Source organism: Phoxinus phoxinus (genome assembly GCF_949152265.1).
Source record: "Phoxinus phoxinus genome assembly, chromosome: 14".
Lineage (NCBI taxonomy): Eukaryota > Metazoa > Chordata > Actinopteri > Cypriniformes > Leuciscidae > Phoxinus > Phoxinus phoxinus.
The window spans coordinates 6303091-6323245 of NC_136889.1; the positions used below are offsets into that span (position 1 = coordinate 6303091).

General features: G+C 36.2%; 1 protein-coding gene across 5 annotated transcripts in view; it reads right to left on the reverse strand.

Annotated features, from left to right (window-relative positions):
- Positions 1 to 1762: 1762 nt before the first annotated feature.
- col13a1 (collagen, type XIII, alpha 1) overlaps positions 1763 to 20155 on the reverse strand; it is a 99303-nt gene continuing 80910 nt past the window's right edge. For 2 of the 5 annotated variants that reach the window (XM_079634140.1, XM_079634144.1), the window contains 15 exons: positions 20040 to 20084; positions 19821 to 19865; positions 19552 to 19686; positions 18830 to 18901; positions 18634 to 18678; positions 18431 to 18481; positions 18185 to 18211; positions 17655 to 17741; positions 15739 to 15774; positions 14700 to 14753; positions 14565 to 14618; positions 14410 to 14445; positions 11311 to 11397; positions 7425 to 7463; positions 2542 to 3799 (listed from right to left, as the gene is read on the reverse strand). In XM_079634140.1, coding sequence (XP_079490266.1) covers positions 3767 to 3799; positions 7425 to 7463; positions 11311 to 11397; positions 14410 to 14445; positions 14565 to 14618; positions 14700 to 14753; positions 15739 to 15774; positions 17655 to 17741; positions 18185 to 18211; positions 18431 to 18481; positions 18634 to 18678; positions 18830 to 18901; positions 19552 to 19686; positions 19821 to 19865; positions 20040 to 20084 — 846 coding nt within the window. In that variant the 3' untranslated portion in view covers positions 2542 to 3766. Of the gene's footprint in view, positions 3800 to 5373; positions 7056 to 7424; positions 7464 to 10752; positions 10831 to 11310; positions 11398 to 14409; positions 14446 to 14564; positions 14619 to 14699; positions 14754 to 15738; positions 15775 to 17654; positions 17742 to 18184; positions 18212 to 18430; positions 18482 to 18633; positions 18679 to 18829; positions 18902 to 19551; positions 19687 to 19820; positions 19866 to 20039; positions 20085 to 20155 lie in introns of those variants that run through there. The other 3 variants (XM_079634141.1, XM_079634142.1, XM_079634143.1) reach the window with 3 other exon arrangements.

Genomic DNA, 20155 nt, shown 5'->3' on the forward strand with positions numbered 1-20155 from the left:
AAGGCATCTTCAGAATTTTCTTTTTTTTCTCTTTCAATTTTTTTTTTTTTCTTATTGTGTCTACAGCATCCCTTAAGGGATAATTCACCCAAAAATGAAAATAGTAGGCTACTGTCATCATTTACTCAACCTCACCCCTCTTTCTTCTGCTGAACATAAAAATAAGATATTTTGAAGATTGTTGGTAACCAATCAGTTGATAGGCCCCATTGACTTCCATATGGGGAAAAATGTTCCAACTGTTTGGTTAGGCATATTCCTCAAAATATCGTATTTTGTGTTCAGCAGAAGAAATCAATTAATACAGGTTTGGGACAACTTAGGGGTGAGTAAATGATGAAAGATTTTTTTTTTTTTTTGTAAGTGAACTATCCCTTTAACTCTGTTTTTGTCATTTCTTTAAAACCAGCATTTGTTTCCCAAACAGTTCAGTCGGTGCATTTGCATTATTCAATTTCCTTTATTTCACTGCATGGATAATACAGTTCTGATGTCTTTTTGAAAAATAAACAAAAAGCTAGATAGCCTATCTTAAAAAAAGAAAGTCATTATGAAAAAAAAAAAAAACTTAACGAAACTTTAAATAATAATAACAACGGTGTCTTCAAAAGCATATACTGAATCAGCAATAATAACATTTTACATATTCATTCAATGCATGATTTTAAACAATTCAAAGAAGGGAAATGGAAGGAAAAGATAAACATAACTCTAAAGCCAACCTTTAGTCAAACAGACTGTAACATGTTAGTCAGATTGACACTTTAAATGTAAATGTATACAAGTAGGCGCATAATAACCATGCAAGTGGTTGCAATTCATCTTGCATTTGCACTTCCTGTAAAAGCACTGAAATAAATGCCCTCATATCCATGTTCATTACATACAACAACAACAGTATCAAAGATAACACACAAACTGTCAGATAATTTGTTCTTGGCATGAAACACACTTGTAAATGATCTAAAAAGAAAGAAATCTGTGAGCAGCATGTGAACAAAGACAGCAGTGCTCAAATATGGGCAGTGTGTGTGTGATGTGGACATCAGAATGATCCAAGAATGAACTGGCATTCAAAACTGCAACTGGCAAGTTTGGTTAATGTTCCTATGGGCTCGACAGCTGTTTTGAAAGTGTACTCCTCATTAAAGGTCAGTATACGCCTATAATATGGGAAATAACTGATTATAAAGCATTTAAAAAAATGCTGTCACAAATTTGAATTTAGTCAAGATAGTTATGTCGGAGTGACACATTATTTGAAGAGTACACTGTACAAAGTCGGACAACATGAGATCAAAACATTTGTCAACAGGGAAATGTATAAAAAAATACATGATTTACAGTACAAACATTATATTCTTGTTCAAGACATGGAAAAAAAGTCACACACACTTCAATGTGCAAAATTATACTGAGAAAAAGAAATGAAGCCTTGTGCACGATAACATGAAAACCACTTCATAACATGGCATGCCCCAAAGTTTAAAAAGCACCTAATGCTATTTTAATACAGATTGCATAAGATCTGATTCATTCTTCTTTTGAGCATTGTAGATTTTCTTACGTCAGAACAAAATGAGTAGGCATATTTGCAACCAATATCATATTATAACTAAGGGAAAAAACACATAGAATACATGTTTTTAAACATACAGCTGTGAACACTTAAAAATAAAGGTTACAATGAGAAGGACTTTACTGGCTGATGCCATAAACCAGCATGATTTACAGCCTGGTAGGCAACTTTAAAAAAAACGTATAAAGCGTCGCGAGCACAGCACAAAGTCTAACAGAACAGGTAAGTTCGTTTTTATGAGGCGAGAGACTTTTTTATTTCCTAACAAGAACAATAATGTTAGAAGAATAATGACACTGACATATAGCCTGACAACATCTCATTTGCGTTCACCCACGTCTTTCAAAATAAAAGTCTCACATCAGAAAAACATTTTGAATTAAGTTTTGTTTTTGTTTGTTGTAGTCGTTGTTTCTTTGACTACACACTCTTTGAGAAACACTGACATAATCGACTCAAGAACCTTATACAGTGAAAATGTGTTCCAATAAACCCATTGAAGAACCTTTATTTTTGAGTGTAGGCCTATCATTATGAAATGTTCATTTTTACACATATATATCACACAATGTCTTCAAAATCAAATACAAGTAGACCTCAGTCATTTATAATGCAATAACAATATTACAAATAGACATATTTTAAAATTAATTGTCATTTCTCACTTAGGCCTAATTGACTTATCCTCTAAGAGTGACCATGGAAACAATGGCATACTGATAAGAAAATGGGTGTTTTTAGGCTTAAATGAGTTATCTATATGTTATCTGTATAACATCTTCTTAAACGATTAAAACTTGACAGAATAGAAGATTTAATGAAACTATACAATGGGTCTATATACAACCATTTTTTGTCTGAAACAGGTGTCAAAATATAACATAAGGAATGCTTGCATTTACTTTAAAAATAGCTGCTGGTACATACCACATCTAATTTTACTTTTCTTTCCTTTTTTTTTGAATCTAGGTCATAATTATTGTAAGGACATTAATATATTTTCCCTTACAAACCCCACTATGGTTGCAGTGATATTGTCATCCAGCAGTACTCCATATTCTGTGAATTTTATAACAATAACTTGCATATACTGGACAACCAAAAACAGTTGAAGATGTTTTACTCTAATCATTCGCAGCCATACAACTTCATATAAACAAATAGTTTATCTGAAGGTCACACATGTTGTGAACCAACAATAAATTAAATGGCCAATGCATCACTGCTGGTTAATTTGTTTGTTTTGTTTTTGTTTTTGTTTAGCTGCCTCATACATTCTTAAAATTACAGCCGTTCTGTACAAGAACCCAAACACTGCGCTCAGTTATTTCATTTCAAAGAGTTTGCAAAATATACAGATCAAGTTAGCATTGACATTAATGTTTACAGCAGTGAAATGTACATGCATGTTGCAACACCATCAAATGCCCTTGTTGCAACTAGCTTTAAAAACATTTTTTAAATAGCCTACGGTTTTTGCTAGATACCTTTTTTAGGAGGTTTATGGTGAAAGTTGGTACACAGCATTTCAGTTACAGTGATAGTCCTTCATGTTCACTTTTTGGTTTTAGCTGTATAAGTGATTTTATTCTCATTTTTAAAGGTTGATCACTATGCTGTACAACCGTTATATAGGCTACATAGACCTACATGTCAAATAAAACGCATAAATGTGTACTATGAGTGAAGTGTGAGGTTACATTCTACCGACAACTCTCAACAGAAGGCAGTGATAGTTTGAATAAGGAATCATCAAAGATTTTTCTTTCTTTGGTTTGTCTGGAAACAATAACACCACACCTGCATGTTCAATGAGCTGCGCTGAATCCTCTGCTCACAAACATTAACAATTGTACATAACATTGTCATTAAAAAGGAACGAGATGTGCTAAAATGTTTCTTTCACATAGTGAATAATATAAAAGAGAAAGAAAAGAGTGTAAAACTTGGAGAAATGACAGGCTACTTCTGAATTACCGTCTTTTCTGTAGTTCTGTCAGTTTTAGTCTGTTCATGTCTGCCGCCCGCTGGGGCCTTCCAGAACTACAGGACGGTTATACAGGAAACACAATCCTCCAAACAGCCACCAAAGAGCAGCCCAAACTCAAAGATCGTCCAAAACCTCTTCAAGTTTTTGTGTTGCTTATGAAGGAAATCAAACCAGAACATGTGAATCTCACCGCTGGATTACTTCTTGGCTAGCTGGAACGGATTCTGACCCTTTTAATGAAAGAAACACACATTTGTAACACTGACACACTTTACTCCTGACTTGGTAATAGAGAACGCTTCAGACAACATGCATCTAAATAACCAGTGTTGGGGGTAATGCATTACAAGAAAAGCAAGTTATGTTATCAGATTACTTTTTTCTAAAGAGTAGGCTAAGTAACGCATTAGCCTACTTATACATTTACGATATCGAAGTTACTTTTTCAAATAAGTAAAGCAAGTTACTTTGTTTTCCCATTTATTGACTGAAAGATCTCCTGTCCCCATATTGAGAGAAATCAGGAGTAAGTGCATGATGTTACTGTAGTTTAGACTAAATGTATGCATACTATATAATAGGCGGAAAAACAGTATGTGACTAAAGTAGTGTGTCCGCATGGACCGCATTCACCGTACACATAAATGAGTAGGAAAAAAGTTTCCGGATGACCTACTACTCCAGCGACATTCTGAAGTGTGCATATGGACACTTTACTATCCCATGAGGCCACGGGAGATGATTTATGAGTGGCAGTGAAGCTACGTAACTGACGCTGGTAAGTCACATGATAATGACAATATGGCAAATTTAGTATGTCCATATTACATTCATACTACACACACTCATATATAGAATGTACATTTTTTAGCGTAATAAGAGAGTATGCGATTTCAGATACAGCCTTGCGCTGCGTCCAGAATCGAAGAAACGAGGGCGCCGCCATCTTTAGAATATTGTCTTTGAACTTCCGTTTTTGCGGTCGCTCTGTATATCTCTATGACATTGCTGTCAAGGAGTAACTTAATTAGCGTTTGAAGTGGATTTACTTAATGTAAAGTTAACGAAAGTTATCACGAGGATTGTAATGTTTAAAGCAGATGTCTTAACAAATGTCAGTAGACCGTGAAGATTTTAAAACGAGCCGTTCATTCATAAATACGCGAGATCGCTGTAAAAATACAGACCGGAAGACAAAAGACAACGGGAGATGATTTATGAGTGGCAGTGAAGCTACGTAACTGATGCTGGTAGGTCACATGATAATGACAATATTTTTACTATTTAGAACATACTTTTATAACGGTCATGAGCATAGACAGTATATAAGAGGTCATGAGTTCAAATTAAAATGTAGTACATACTCAGACAGTATGCGATTTTGGACGCAGCTTTGGAGTTTCTTCTCCTGCAAGCTGAATGGCAGAATGGCAGCACAGCTGAACGTTTTGTTTGAGCGGCGCCCTCTACTGTACAGGAGTGAATTTGCATTTCCTTCAGCCTGAGGCTTATTCATTTCACTTTTGGTGTGAAAGGCCTTCACATTTGCCAAAAACAGAACTTTAGTTTTTTTTTTGTTATTAAAAACAAGCCCATCCCTGATACACAATATTGTAATGCATTTCTTTTAAAAGTAACTTTCCCCAACACTGAGAATAACTGAATAAAGATGCAGTTTTCACACTTCAGTCAGATGCAAATCACGGTAACAAGCAAACCTGCAGCATGTGAACATCCAGAGGGTGTTAATTTGTCAACATGTCATCACTATGCAAACAAACAGTTAAAAAAAGACATGTTAGGAAACGTTTTGGCTGAACTTTTTTTTTTACAGCCATTTATTGTCTTATATTCCTCATGTTGACAGCATAGCTTCTTTTACATTATGGTTGATATGTCTCAAAACTACTTTGGCAGAGTAAAAGCGTTAAGGCACATGTTAGTATGAGGTATTACAGACGAGTAAAGAGTTTATAGACACTGATGATTACAAACCATGCTTAACTCCATATTAACAGGCAAAATGGAACCCGAATAGCTTGTCAAAGCAGCAGCAATCCTACACAATTCAATGACTTCAACACTGAATGAACACAAAACAAAACCATTTTAGCGAAGGTTTCTCGGGAATCAACATATTATAATGTAAATTGCAAGTTTAATACTAACTTTTATTCTTCATTTGTACTTGATAGTTGAGGTAAAACGGGACATACACTACTGTTTTTAAATTTTAGGGTCGGTAAGATTTTTTTTTTTTTTGCTCAAAGATGCTGAAAAAAAAAAAAAAAAAGAAATCTGTAAAAATAGTACTATTATGAAATATATTTTCTGTTGTAATATATATATATAAAAATTATTCCTTTGATGGAAAAGCTGACTTTTCAGCATCATTACTCCAGTCTTCAGGGTCACATGATCCTTCAGAAATCATGCTGATTTTATGCAGAATTCTTTGATGAATAGAAAGTTCAAAGACATTTTTTTATTTTTAAAAGTTTTTAGTGTCACATTTGCTTAAATGTATTTATCCATGCTGAACAGATTTTTGTAAAAAATATATACAGTATATATATTTTACTGACCCCAAGGCTTTGAACAGTAGTGTAGATGCTTATTAGCGAACACAAAGATGTGATTGACAGTGAGCAGCAATATATGAGATCAATTTAAAAAAGCACTAAGTTGTTTGTAAATTTAATTTCTCTCTATTATGAAATTGTCAGAGATAAGAATAGAAATAGAAACAGAAAATAACTGCTGAAAGGGCAAGATTCTGGCATATTTACACAAAGCCCACGAAGGCAAAGCACTGCATGAAGATTAATTTTTTCCCCTTACATGAACAGTTGAATAATTCAGTTTTTGCAATAATATATTTGGCAGGTGAATATAGAGTCAAAACAGTTTGAAATGCTCACTAAATAAGTCATGCAGTGCAAATGTTTATAATTTATGCACTGAAACTACTGACTTGATAATTATACTGCATGTAGAATGGACTTTGAAATAAGTCATTTTAATTGTCAGTAAACATATGCAGTTACAGTGTAAGATCATTAGGTTTGGTGTGAACATGTCCATGTTATTCTCAGAGCAAAGGGTTTCTTCTTACACACAAGGCCAATTTGTAACTCCAGCCCCACAAATCAGTGCAGCGTGGTCCGACACAACACATTAAAACACCATGATACAATAAGTTAATAGGCACGTATCAGTTAACATAATGCACAAATATCATGCATATGCTGCCACAGTATATTTCTTCCTTGATCAAAACATTTTGACATAATGCATAGGTACAGTATAAAGTCCATTACATAAAAAAAACATTACCAGTAATAAAAATAAACATCTGTACAAAAGTCCTGCCAATATTTTTATGGGTTGCTGTATTTTCCATCCTTATATCAGATCAATGGCAAAAAAAGTACAAAAATAAATATTCTATTTACAATCACACACGGCATTCAGGAATTAACATCACTGCAAGACAAGAGGCAAAAGACCACATGTTATTTTCAAAGCACACATCTTTCAAGCAAATGGAGGCATAGATGGTTTCCTATCAGATGTTGTATAGAAATAAAAGAGTGTAATCACTAATAAAGCTCAAATCAGATTCGAAACAGCTGGTCATAAAGTACTATTGCAGCAGATTGAAAATGATAAACCAATTTGTATTAAATTATGATTATATATTACAAACGGATTGTAGATGACAGTTAATATAGTAACTTTAAATCTATACCTCCATATCATGAATTCATTGCACAAGTTATATCATAGTAAGGATGGCATGGACGCAATTATTTCAAAAGCAAAATGTTAATATGATCAGCCAAGAGAACTCACTTTATTCCAACACCCTGGTACTGGCAGACCATCATCGCCCTAAAACAAAGAGGAGAGGGGAGGAATAGTCAAAATCATTTCATTTTCTTGAGATGGGAAACATAACAGTATCCGTGCACATACAGTATACATAACCATTTCAGTAGCACTTTAGAAACATACATTTCCCCTCATCAATCAATCGATCGATCGACCGACCGACCAATCAATCAATCTGTCAGTCAATCAACCAACCAATCAATCAATTTATCAGTAAATCAACCAACCAAACAACCAACCAACCAACATTCACACAAACATAAACACTTACAAAGCAGCACTCAAAACTATAACTATATAAGATATATAAGAAGGAATATATAATACTATAATAATATGGCTATATATGCAAAGATGATGTACCTGGATGTTTCAAACCAAAGTGTTTACATTCTTAACAATGCAATCGGGTAAATTAGTAAGAAAATAATGAGCAGTCAAACCTGCTTTTTGCAACAAGTCATTTCTATTGAACACTTTCTTTCATGCAGATATTTGTGGTGATCCAGGGTGCCCCATTTTACCAGATGAAAACAGACGTGGTGAAAAGTGTTATTTCATTAATATGCAGGTTAGTGTAAGAATATTGGATACACAGATGAGTAAAAAATTAAATTGAATGCATGCACTCATGTTAAACATAAAAAAAACAGATTAAGTAGCAACTATTTTATTTTACAAGTGGTCTCAATATGTATATTTTACAGAAATCAAATTAAGCAAGTGTTAAATTCACACACACAAAAAAACGTATTGGTAAAAACAAACGGTTAGATTTTTATTATTTTAGTAATATAATAAATGTATTTTTTTTCTGAAACAGATTTAAAAAATGGTTAATAATTAAAGGGGTCACGAACTGCATTTTTTCATAAAATTGTATAATGTTCTCTGAGGTTCACTTATAATGTTAGCAAGATTTTCACATAAAAAATATCATAATTTAGAAGTAATAATCTATTTTCCATCCTGTTTTTACCTTCTCTTTGAAACACTCAGTTTTGCCGCAACATGCCGCATTCAAGACTTTGAAGTAGATGCCCACTGCTATGATTGAGGAACCGTTTTGCATATTAAAGGGCCCCTATATGGATTTTTGAAAAGGACCTTTCATGTATAACATAGCTCTAAGTGAATGAAAACATCCTGCAAAGTTTTAAATCTGAAAGTGCTCTGTAAATAAAGTTATTGTCTTTCAAAAGTAAGAGTCGTTTCAAATGAGTCATAAGCCGCTTCGTTGTGACATCACGACGAAACATTAGCATATTGCCCGCCCACTTATTGAGCGCAGACACCAGGGAAAACTTGAACCTCAAACCGGCAACTGATTCCTGTGGACAGCATCATGTCGAGGAGACGCTGTGCTCTACAATGTGAAGGTAAAGCCAGCTTTTTTCACTGCCCAAGGACGAGCATGTGAAGAATCAGTGGTTAAAGTTCATCTTTACCGTGATACCACAGCAGTATAATCCTAAACTTCTGCTGTGTTCCCTTTATTTTGCTGACGACTGCTTCTCAAATCTTGGAGTTCAATGCAGGATTGGCAAACCACTTGCTCTTGAAAGACGGCTAACTCACATTATTACTGTCTTACTGAAATACTTCTGCTAATCAGCTGCGGGCCACTATTACCTAGAACTGTGTCTATTAATGTCTGTCGTTCTCACTACTTTGAGGAAAGATTAAGCATGGAGCAAGATTTGTTTTACCAACGTTTGTTACATCAGTCACTCACGCTAGAGCTCGGCTAATGTATGCACTGTTATGTAATGTACCTATAACTGAGTAGCGTATAGAAACGTCCTGCTCGAGTCGTCCTTGCGATGGAGGTTCGGGTTTAATAACTAGTTATTTCAATGTTTCATCATCGCACTCACGCACGGATTGCTATGGTAAAATCGACGTCATTGTTTGTTACTGTGTTTAGTTTACAGTGTTGGAAGCCTCGGTATAGTATGAGAAAATTAAACCGTTTTTTTTACCTTTGATGCATGTAAACCTGTTGTAGGAGACTCCACAACAACATTAGGAAACTTTAAAATAGCATAATAGGGGCACTTTAAAATAATTTGCAACGTCTCAGCCATTACACATGTGGATCTGTTTTAAAACCATCCGATGTTGAATATTGGAAACCAACCAGTGAAATTCATCCATATGTTTGAGCCAGAGTCTGATCTCGAATCACAAGACAAGGAACCTACACCTCAAATATCAAGGTTACTCCAGTCTGTGATAGCGTGGTATGGTAATTATCATCTTTATTTATATGTATTCCTTATGTATTTGTGAGATAGTATTGTTGTGGCTACATTATATTAGTGTTGAAACAAAGACGCTACAGTAAAAAAGTGTTTATCTAATTGAAACATTTGCCAACTGTTTAATATTTATGCATATATTACATATACTGTACTTCATAACTCTTTGTTGTGGCAAATACAGTTTAAGTACTTGGAGCTACCACAGCTATAGTTGACAAAGGATAACTTTGTTTTGTGTAAACGGATTATGAATGAATGTCTTATATTCATCGTTCATAATTTTCAGTAAAGTGAGTACATATGATCTGATCTGAAAGAGTCAAAGCAATGGTGACACATGGTAAAGAAGATTGTCTGTTGTGACATTTCTGTCGGAACTAATATAGTCGTCACTGCATCATCTTTTATTCTCAGTCTCTGGTTAAAAAACTAATCCGCAGTAAAATAAAGCGAACATGAACCGACGCGATCCGGAACGCCGTTAAAAATAAAGTTCATCAACGCTTTCTTAATGTTAGGATCACAAGGAAGGCAATGCAAACACTGTTTTTCCACAACTTGGCAGTTGGCACTGCAAAACATCTTGTAATCCTCTACCGAGTACTGTGTTTGCGTGTTTCTCGCATTTATACTACTACTGTATATGACGTGCAAATCGGTAGGCGGAGCCAAAGAGGCAATGATGTACAAGTAGAAATAGTCTAGAGACATATTCTGAAACGAGTCGGTTTGGGGGCTTGGTTTCAATAAAAGCTTTTTTGAACTAACAAGGAATTTCACAGGATATTTTTATATTACAACGACTTCTTGTCATAAGATCAAGGACATTTTTTTTCCTGAATTCATGACCCCTTGAAAGTATGTCGAATTAACAGAGTTAAAGATATTAATGCTGAGATACCATGCAAGCATTTTTTCTGTTCTATTCTTCGTTTGTTCTCCATTCCGATTGGGCAATGCTGCAGCATTCGCTTCAGGACGGCAGGAAGCATGCGGAATAAGGAAAGGGATAGACAGCAGCATACCACAGCGCACGGGGCATCTAGCCCGTCCAGGCCTGGCAGCCCCGGTTCACCTTTCTCCCCTTTAAAGCCTCGGAAACCCTGTTTACGAAATCAATCAAATAAACATCCTGTCGTCCAGCCACACCCCCACAATGGCCGCTGTGTTCCAGCGTCTGATTGGTCCAGAGCACACTGGACCTGAGACTGACAGGAATTTGTTCACCACATCCACAGGGATGTAAAACCACCAAGTTCAACTAGAATATATTGAATAGTGGCTCCATCCCACTGTGTTCATCAGAACCAAATTCCTGTCAGTCCTATTCCTGAAAAGCAAAAATCCCATTAAGAGTTCTGGTGCCTACTAGTCATTTTTAATTCAAATCCTTATCAACAATAGTTCTTATGAGTAATATATGAGCACAAAGTCTCTTTATATGTATATGCATTGTAATTCTAAGACTTCGACCAGAACTCTTCTGGGCAGTTGTTAGTGTTTATTACACAAAGACATAAGGAGACGTGGCTTTCGTGAAGTCTCCTTTTGCCTTAGTGCTGCACGTTGAACGAAAGACATACCAACGGACACGGGGCATCTAATCCTGGGGCTCCTTGGTCTCCCTTATCCCCTTTGGCCCCCCTGTTGCCTTTCTTGCCCCTCTCCCCCTGCAAACAACAGTGCATTCGGAAAAAAGTCAGACCTCCTAGTCTACTAGCAGTACTTGTAAGAAAAGCACCATCACTGAGAATAACTATAAGACACTCTAAAGTAGATGTGCTTTTGAACTGAGCTACAGTGAGTATTGGGATACTTTAAGGAGGGTAAGTGGAGGGGTTAAGGAGAAAGGAGGTCAGCCAGTGTGGTTAGTGTGGGATTTAAAAATATTTTTTGAAGTATTACTAACTTTGTGTAAAAAATACTGAATGCACATTTACTAAATATTAAAAAATGAATAAATAAGGTTAAATAAGTCGACTGACTTATGAAAAGGTCATACTCTTTGGAGCCATTTTTTTAAGCATCAATTACATATACACTCCCATTAAAAAGTTTGGGGTCAGTAAGATGTTTTAATAGTTTAAAAGAAGTCTCTTACGCTCACAAAGGCACATTAATTTGATCAAAAATACAGTAAAAACAGTAATACTGTGAAATATTATTATTATTATTTAAAATAAAATGTTTCTATTTTATTAATATACTGAATTTTGAAAAGCAATTCAATCCTGTGATGCAAAGCTGAATTTTCAGCATCATTACTCCAGTCTTCAGTGTCACATGATCCTTCAGAAATCATTCTAATATGCTGATTTACTGCTCAAGAAACCTTTATTATCAACTGTTGAAAGCAGTTGTGTTGCTTAATATTTTTGTGGAAACCGAATAGAAATAAATGAAATATAATGAAATCTTTTGTAACATTATAAATGTTTCTTTACTGGTACTTTTGATCAATTTAATGTGTCCTTGCTGAATAAAGGTATTGGGTTATGATGATGACTGAACATCATTTATGATCCCTACATCTAAACCTTTGAAGGGAATATATTTTTATCCCTTGTTCTTGGCAGTAAATGTTGGCTCTAATAAGTAGACAATCTGTGATTGATTCCATATAGAACAATGAAATAAATTACAAAGGCTAATGTACAAAAGCTGACGAGGCACTAAAACCATTTAATCAACATCCCTATTCTATACTAATTAAGACCAGCTTTGCTTGTTAGAGTGTTTCATGATTTATCTTCAAGGCTGCACGCAAAGTTTAAGGGTTCTTTGGAGGAAACTATTACATTTAAGCTATATAAATGGGATCTTTCTATGCTTTAATACAGAGTTCTAACATTCCGAATAGCCCTCATCATGATAGTTATTCTAACACTTAATGGAGGAAAGAAAAATTATATTATGAATCAACATGGAGCTCATTTTCTAATCCTGTTGGACAAATACTGATTCCTTAAGACTGTTTCTGAACTTTTGGCTCACATCAGGAGTCCTAAATACTCTCATCAGGATGTCCGAATGAGCTCAACACCGACATAATGCCATTTCCCACATTGCTTGGTTATGCGCCTTTTCAAAATAGATCCAGATGTGGCTTTCGTGGAACAATAAGAACTCTGTGCATTAGCATAATTGGGAGAAAATCAATGCAGGTTGGTAGGGAGGTAAGTCAAGGATATGAACAAAAAGTATAGGAGGTGAGGAAGAGGAGGAGTATTAACCCAGGCTACGACATTAGGATGCAGGAGGAGCAGGAGGAGGCCAGGGAGTGAGAGGGGGAACGAGAGGACGACCCGGCCCGACTCGGCAAAAAGAGCCACGGACACAGGCTAGGGTGCGGGGGGAGGAAAAGGGGATAGGAAGACCTGTGGAAAAAAGAGAGGAAGACAAGGAAAGGACAAGAGTAAAAACAGCACCGTGTCCAAGGGTCCTCCACAGCACCTTCCACTGAGAGGCAGCGTACTGACAGATTTATCAAAACCAGTGGAAGATGATGGGAGGAGCACTGACATGTCCTGACTTTCAAGGTGGGAGACATTCAGTCATTAACTGAGGAAATTAGTGTTAATAGGAGACAGGCGTACAGTCTAGGAGGATGAAAGCACAGGAAAAGCACAGAAAAGCAATGGTCAATTCACATGTCCTTCTTTTTATAATAATAACTCATAAGAACATTTAAAATGTAGCAGTTTATATCATAGGTCAGTTGCATTAATCATGCAGAAATATGTTTTAAATATACTGCAAATAAATGATTAAAATATATAAATTGCATATATATTTATATAAAGGCAAATACACAATTCTGGAGTAAGAATATATGTTTAAACAATTATATCTTGAACAATTAACATACACAGCGGCATCCAAAAGACTGTTTAGCATTTTTGTGTTTAATACATTTTATAAAATATAAATTTTATTATTAACATATTAATTTGACGTGTGTGTGTGTGTGTAAAATCTAATATGTTGTGTAGAAACGTACATCTTCCCTCATTATTTGTCATAACGTTTTTGCGTTTTAAACTTCAAAATCCTAAGACGTTTATTTCCAGGTTTGTTCATTTTAGATTTTTAATTTCTTATTTTCACAGACTTTTAGACCCCACTGTATATAATATACACATGTTTTCTAGCAGTGAGCAGTAGCCATTCTAATTTCTTTTACCCAGCATGCTTCTGCTCGTGTCTTTGAAAAACCTCCATAACAAATATAATCGATAAAGCCGGGCTCTATGGAGGCTTGTTTCTGCCACAGAATGAATAAATAAAAAGTAATTGTGACTTTTTATCTCACAATTCGGACTTTTGTGACACACAATTGCGAGTTATAAAGTCAGAATTGTGAGATATGCAATTCTGCTTATAAAATTCAGAATTACGAGATATAAACTCTAAGAAAACAAGTCAGAATTGCGAAAACAACTTAGACTTGGACTCAGAATTGCGTCTGAGTCCGAGTCTGAGCCCGGCTAAATACTGCATAATAATGACAAATTAACCGTTATTTAATAGTAGCTAATGCTTAAAAGTTTGGCAGATTCATGCTGGTTTAGAAATATCGTCCATCCCTTTATTTTAAGAAAGTGGACTCATGTTATTGTCCTTCAAAGTCACAATAACATTCTGCAAACAAACTACGATCAAGAACGCATTTATAATCTTACCCGATTTCCTTTTAATCCCGGTGGTCCTACTAAACCCTGAATGAAAGGGGGAGAGACATTAATGATGGTCTACTTTTCATTTGAATGCACTTATATGTGGTTTGGAAACGTTACAATATTTAAAATGTTAAAGTGTGCTCTGGTACAGCACTTACTGGGATGCCTTGAGGCCCAATTGGTCCTGCTACTCCCATATCGCCCTTTTCCCCCTGTACAGAAAAAAAAATGCATGTGATGTACATTCAAAAATATTACATCTGGTCAATTGTCATGAGGATGGGAGCACTAACCATTTCTCCTTTTGGTCCTGCAGGCCCAGACACTCCTGCTGGTCCTATCAGACCCTTTGAACAAAGAAAGTGACATGCGTGAGCTTCAACAGAGGGGATGGTGTTCGGTGACGAGGTCAGAAAGGGAGAGAAACTAGTCAGTGTTGAGAACCAATAGATCAACAAACTTTTCAGAGTTGAATAAAAGCAGTTTTTAACTCCTTATGTATGTTTGAAAACAGCAATCTGAGGTCCAAACTCGAAAAAACTCCAAAGTTTGTTGATCTAAGGGGAAATAAACAGACACACAAGTAAATATAACAGCGAATCCATCTTCCATTTTCCTCTCATGACTTGGAGAGGATTCAAGAGAAGGGCTGTTAGACATCTTGCTTTTTCGGGAGTCTTGCTGTTCTCAGCCATTTGTACAGTCGTATGCCATACAGTAATCATTGTTCATGCAGCCGCATCCCATCATGCTCTCTCCTGGTATGACATTACAAAGTCAAAGCTTGTCTTGGAATGAAATAAAGCTCTGAAGCTTGAAGGGAATTAAGCCTTTGAAAGGTCAACAGAGGTCAGGCATGTTCGAGTATATATATATATATATAAAGGTAAAGAGGGCTGCGACGGCATGAAATGCAAAGGGATTTGTACGTACTTTTCAAAGAAAGAGAAAGTGCGTTTCAGAGAGAGAGCGAGCGAGATGTTTATAAGTGTTTGGTCATGCTCCCCTTCACTCACTCGCGTGTTGACAGGTTGAGAAATAAACTGAGCGCGGTACCTCTGGAAACAGCAAGAGGCAACAGCCAAACAGGCTTAGGGACAAAGTCAAATCAAAGTCATACTCATGCCGATGCAACCTCAATAGAGATCTAAACAAGGCCTTGACCGTTAGACAACACAGAAAAGACACAAACGCGGAAGACAAGCAAGCAACGGCTCAAGCAGAGGCAGACAGACACAAAGAGTGAAGCAGGCAGACTGCAGAGGGGGAAAAGAGAGAGGGATGGATGGAAATAGAGGGGTGGATGATGGGAACGGGTCTTGCGCCACTCACCACTGGACCAGGCCTGCCGTCTAAACCATGAGCCCCCTGGACAGTGTGTAAAGAGTTACAGAGCGAGAGGAGAGATGGAGGTGGTGGAGAGGGAGGGAGGGAGAGGAGAAGTGTGGGGGGAGGAGAGGGTGGGTGAGTGAAGCAGTGACTTGTGTGCCACATAAAAACAACACTAGTTTTGATGGAGGGGTGACATGTTGAAGATGACATGTAAGAGACGGGCAGTAACTCCTTTTCAATGTGACTTTAGCTTCTTATAGTGCGACTGCTAGTGAACACGACTTTAATACAGCATGCTGTTTTCAATCATTCCTTTCAGCTCTATGAAAGGTGATAAAATAACAACAGGTGGGTTTTAAATTCCAGAGGAGATGCTAAAACTAAAAATAATACTTGTAAATAGTTGCTCGATTCCAAAACCTAGTAAGCTGCACTGCCGTCTACTACCTTCTAAGGTGGCACGTTAAACTGAAACGCAACCTCATAAGTGACTGAAGTGGAACACTATACATAGGCAGCAACACAAATAGCGCTCCAATCTCTGCATAGGAGAGTTGACTTGAAGTTAAAGGCTTGTTCACACAGAGAATGATAACTACAAAGATATCTATAAGGCGATATAGTTCTGTTTAGTCTAAGCGGCGCGTTGCAGTTTTGTCGTCTCCCGCTTTAAATGCTCGAGATCTTTAAAGCGGGATGGATTCTGATTCGCTGTCAATGTTAAAAAAATTCTGAAATGGATTCCAGCGATATCTTTTCTCTGTGCCGTTATAGTTCAAGTTGTGGTATGGACGATTTTAGAACTATATCTTTATAAGTAAATTTTGATGATAGCATTTTGCTAAGCTAACAAAACAATCTAAAGTTATTGGTGCAGCCAAGTGTTTGTGGCAGGAGTGTACCTATGATGCCTTGAAATGATGTCTAGGTAGGCAGCTCACTAGGTTATGGAACACACTGGGTCAAATTTGCCCTTACACAACACAAAAAGCTTCGGTTCGTTGTTTTTTTCATGTTCTTACAGCATTTTATCTTGGTTTCCAGTGAAAATCTGTAAACAATTTTCATTCTACTTAAAATGTACTTGCATAAGGCTCTAATTTCTCATTTTCTTTGCTTTTCTTAAGGATCAACATTGTGAGGTTTATGCTTAGATAAAATTAGGTAAATACTTTTTATTTATTTTTGAGTGCATTCTAAAGAATTTCTTGACATAAAAAAAAAAATCATTTAAAAGGAGTTACTGTGCCATTGATGATGTGACTAGAACAAGTTTATCAATGACTTTGACACCACAAATATACACCAGAAGTCAGGAAAAGACCCCTGAAATTCACAGTAACATAACCTATAGCATGCTATTTAACGAACAGAGAGGAAACATTTTATAAACAACCACATACAGTATTTTGAAATAATAACATGGATGTCAGTTACAGTCATTTGAAACCATCAGGAACTCGTTGTTAATGTATTAAAATGTGTATAAAACAACGTGACAAGATGATTACATGATGACACTTGTATATATGATTGCCAAATGTTGAGATCCACTGATTTATGCAATGTGACACTTAGCCATGAACCATGACATCTAGTTACAAAGACATGAAATAGCAGCACAATGATATTTGTATTAACGGGTCTAAAGCACAAACCTTACACAAAACATGCTTTTCCACTAATGCTGCAGTCAGGAAAGACAAACATATATTGGTTCAGCAGACAAGATTGGATAAATATTATCAAATGAATTACTCATTGTTATCACTGGTATGCTGTACTCATCATCATTTATTCATCATAAGGACTGATTTGATGAATCTGACTATTTTATCTTACATTGTTCTGACTGTAATTGCAGAATACATGCAAAGCATTAAACACTAGATAATAAGAATCAGAAATGTACTTACAGGGAGTCCAAGATGGCCCCTGTCTCCTTTATCTCCTTTCTGTCCAGGTGATCCCTTCTCTCCTCTCAAGCCTATTCCTGGCTCTCCCTGAACCAGAAACAACAAATGAGATTTAATGTCTTGTTTAACACATAACAATTCAATTTAAATGGATAGTTCACTCAAAAATAGAAATTCTCCAATTATTTACTCCCCCCTCAAGTTGCTACAAAATCTGTATGACTTTCTTTCTTCTGCTGAACACAAAAGAAGATATTTCGAAGAATGCGATAACCAAACAGTTGACGTGGCCTATTGACTTCCATTGTATAATTTTTTTTCATACTATGAAAGTCAATGGGGCCCATCAACTGTTTGGTTACCCATGTTCTTCAAAATATCTTCTTTTGTGTTCAGCAGAAGAAAGAAACATACAGGTTTAAAACGACTTGAGGGTGAGTAAATAATTGGAGAATTTCTATTTTTGAGCGAACAATCCCTTAAAGTTAGTTAAACTGGAATATAAAAGTGACTTAGGCTGGGTTAATTACCTTTGGTCCTGACAAACCTGGAGTTCCCTGATAAGCAAAAAAAGAAAAGAAAAAAAAGAAAAAGAGATATCAGCATTAAACCTCAAACATTTTGTGTTGTTTAAAATGAGTCCCTATTTATAAATGCACCATCAAATGAAAAAAAAAAAAAAAAAAAAAATGCACTGATGCTCCTTAGGTCCACATATACGTCTGTAATATGTCTGCTGTTATCTTAAGCTTTTATGGAGTAGACAATGCCCTCACCATTGGCCCAACTGGCCCTGCAGGTCCTGGAGGCCCAGCAGGTCCATAGACCTTAAACAACACAGATAGGAGAGTTACCATTAAAATATTGAATTCTAAATATTTCCTAATTTTGAAAACCCATTGGCTAAGCTAATATCTATTGAAACCCTATTAAAAACCCCAAAATGTGCAAATCAAAGGCTAAAAAATGTGGAACATACCAGCTCTGCTTTATCTCCTTTCTCTCCAAGTTCACCTTTTTGACCCTGAAGACGTTTTGAAAAAGCAAAAGAAGGAATACTCAACTTTACCATTCATTCAACAGAATAAAAACTGGCATGATGAAACACACTGCACCCCAAAGTCATGTGATGTCTTTTCAACAATGACGTTTGATTGAGGGGCACCATTGCATACCATTGGGCCTGGCAATCCAATATGGCCAGGGGGCCCTGAAACCCCTTTTTCTCCAGTAGGGCCATCTAAACCCTACAGAATGAGGAAAGAATGTGAAATAGCAATTAAAATGAACAGAAAAGTTGGGGGGGACATCCTTAAAAAAAAAGTCCACAAACAAGAGACCTTTGAACTCATAACATCCAACACATAGGACTAATGATTAGTAAATTGTAGGCTTTTAAGGATGCAATGCTGCCCACTCACCACAAACTATTTCAAAATTCAAAACCACTCAGGATTATCCCACTAGCTCAAAGAAACAAAACCAAATTTACATGCAAATCATTTTCTGATTAAGCCTTTAATTTGAAAAAGATATTTACATGCTCCACAATTATTGGAATATTCCAATGTTCTTCCAATTCACAATATTCCAAACACACTAATACAAATACATTGTCTTCTGGAAGTATCGAAGATGCTGTTGTTTTATTGAGTTGCCTATTTTTTATTATTTTTATCAATTTAAATTTCTAGAAAAACAAATATTGGCTTAATTTGGTAATGGCAATCTGTTTAATGAGTGTACATGATGTACATTTGAATATTATGATACGTTGCGTAATATCAGAATATTGTTTCATGCAGGGGTTAAAGGACACAAGACCCTTGTGATTATTTACAGCTCAGGTGTAGTCAGACAGACTACTTGTGATGGGAAAGCTGGTGCAGTCACTCACAGGTGATCCCGAGGGGCCCATGTCTCCCTTGTCTCCTTTTGGGCCAGGGAAGCCCATGACTCCTCCTTCTCCCCGTGGTCCCTCTAGTCCAGGAGGGCCGATGGGTCCCTGGTCTCCTGGCTTTCCTCTTGGACCCTAAGAAGTAAACAGATGCAATCACTCAGCATTGGTAAGGATCAAGAGCTGAGTAAATACATCGACCAAAGGACTACTCACAGATCAGTGGCTAAAATATGATTAATTTATAGTAAATGTTAATTATTATTTACTTTTTCCCCATCAAGGCCAGGGGGACCTGGAAGTCCAACGTCACCCTGAGAGGGTGAGAGGGGTTGTGATGTTTAATACAAAAGAACAGGGTGGAGTACAGTGATATGTCACTTCTTAAAATACTTCCTCAAATCTAACCAGAATTTAGTATGAAATTCTCCCAATGTTATAAATCAAGGATAAAAGAGTTAAGAATGAGAGAAGTTGATCAGCTATACCTTCAAACCGGGGGTCCCAGGAAGCCCTGGAGGCCCAGGTAGACCCTAAAATGACCAAAATAGATGCTTAAATAAACATTTAAATGTTGTTCTCTGTTTATCTGTTTATACACCGA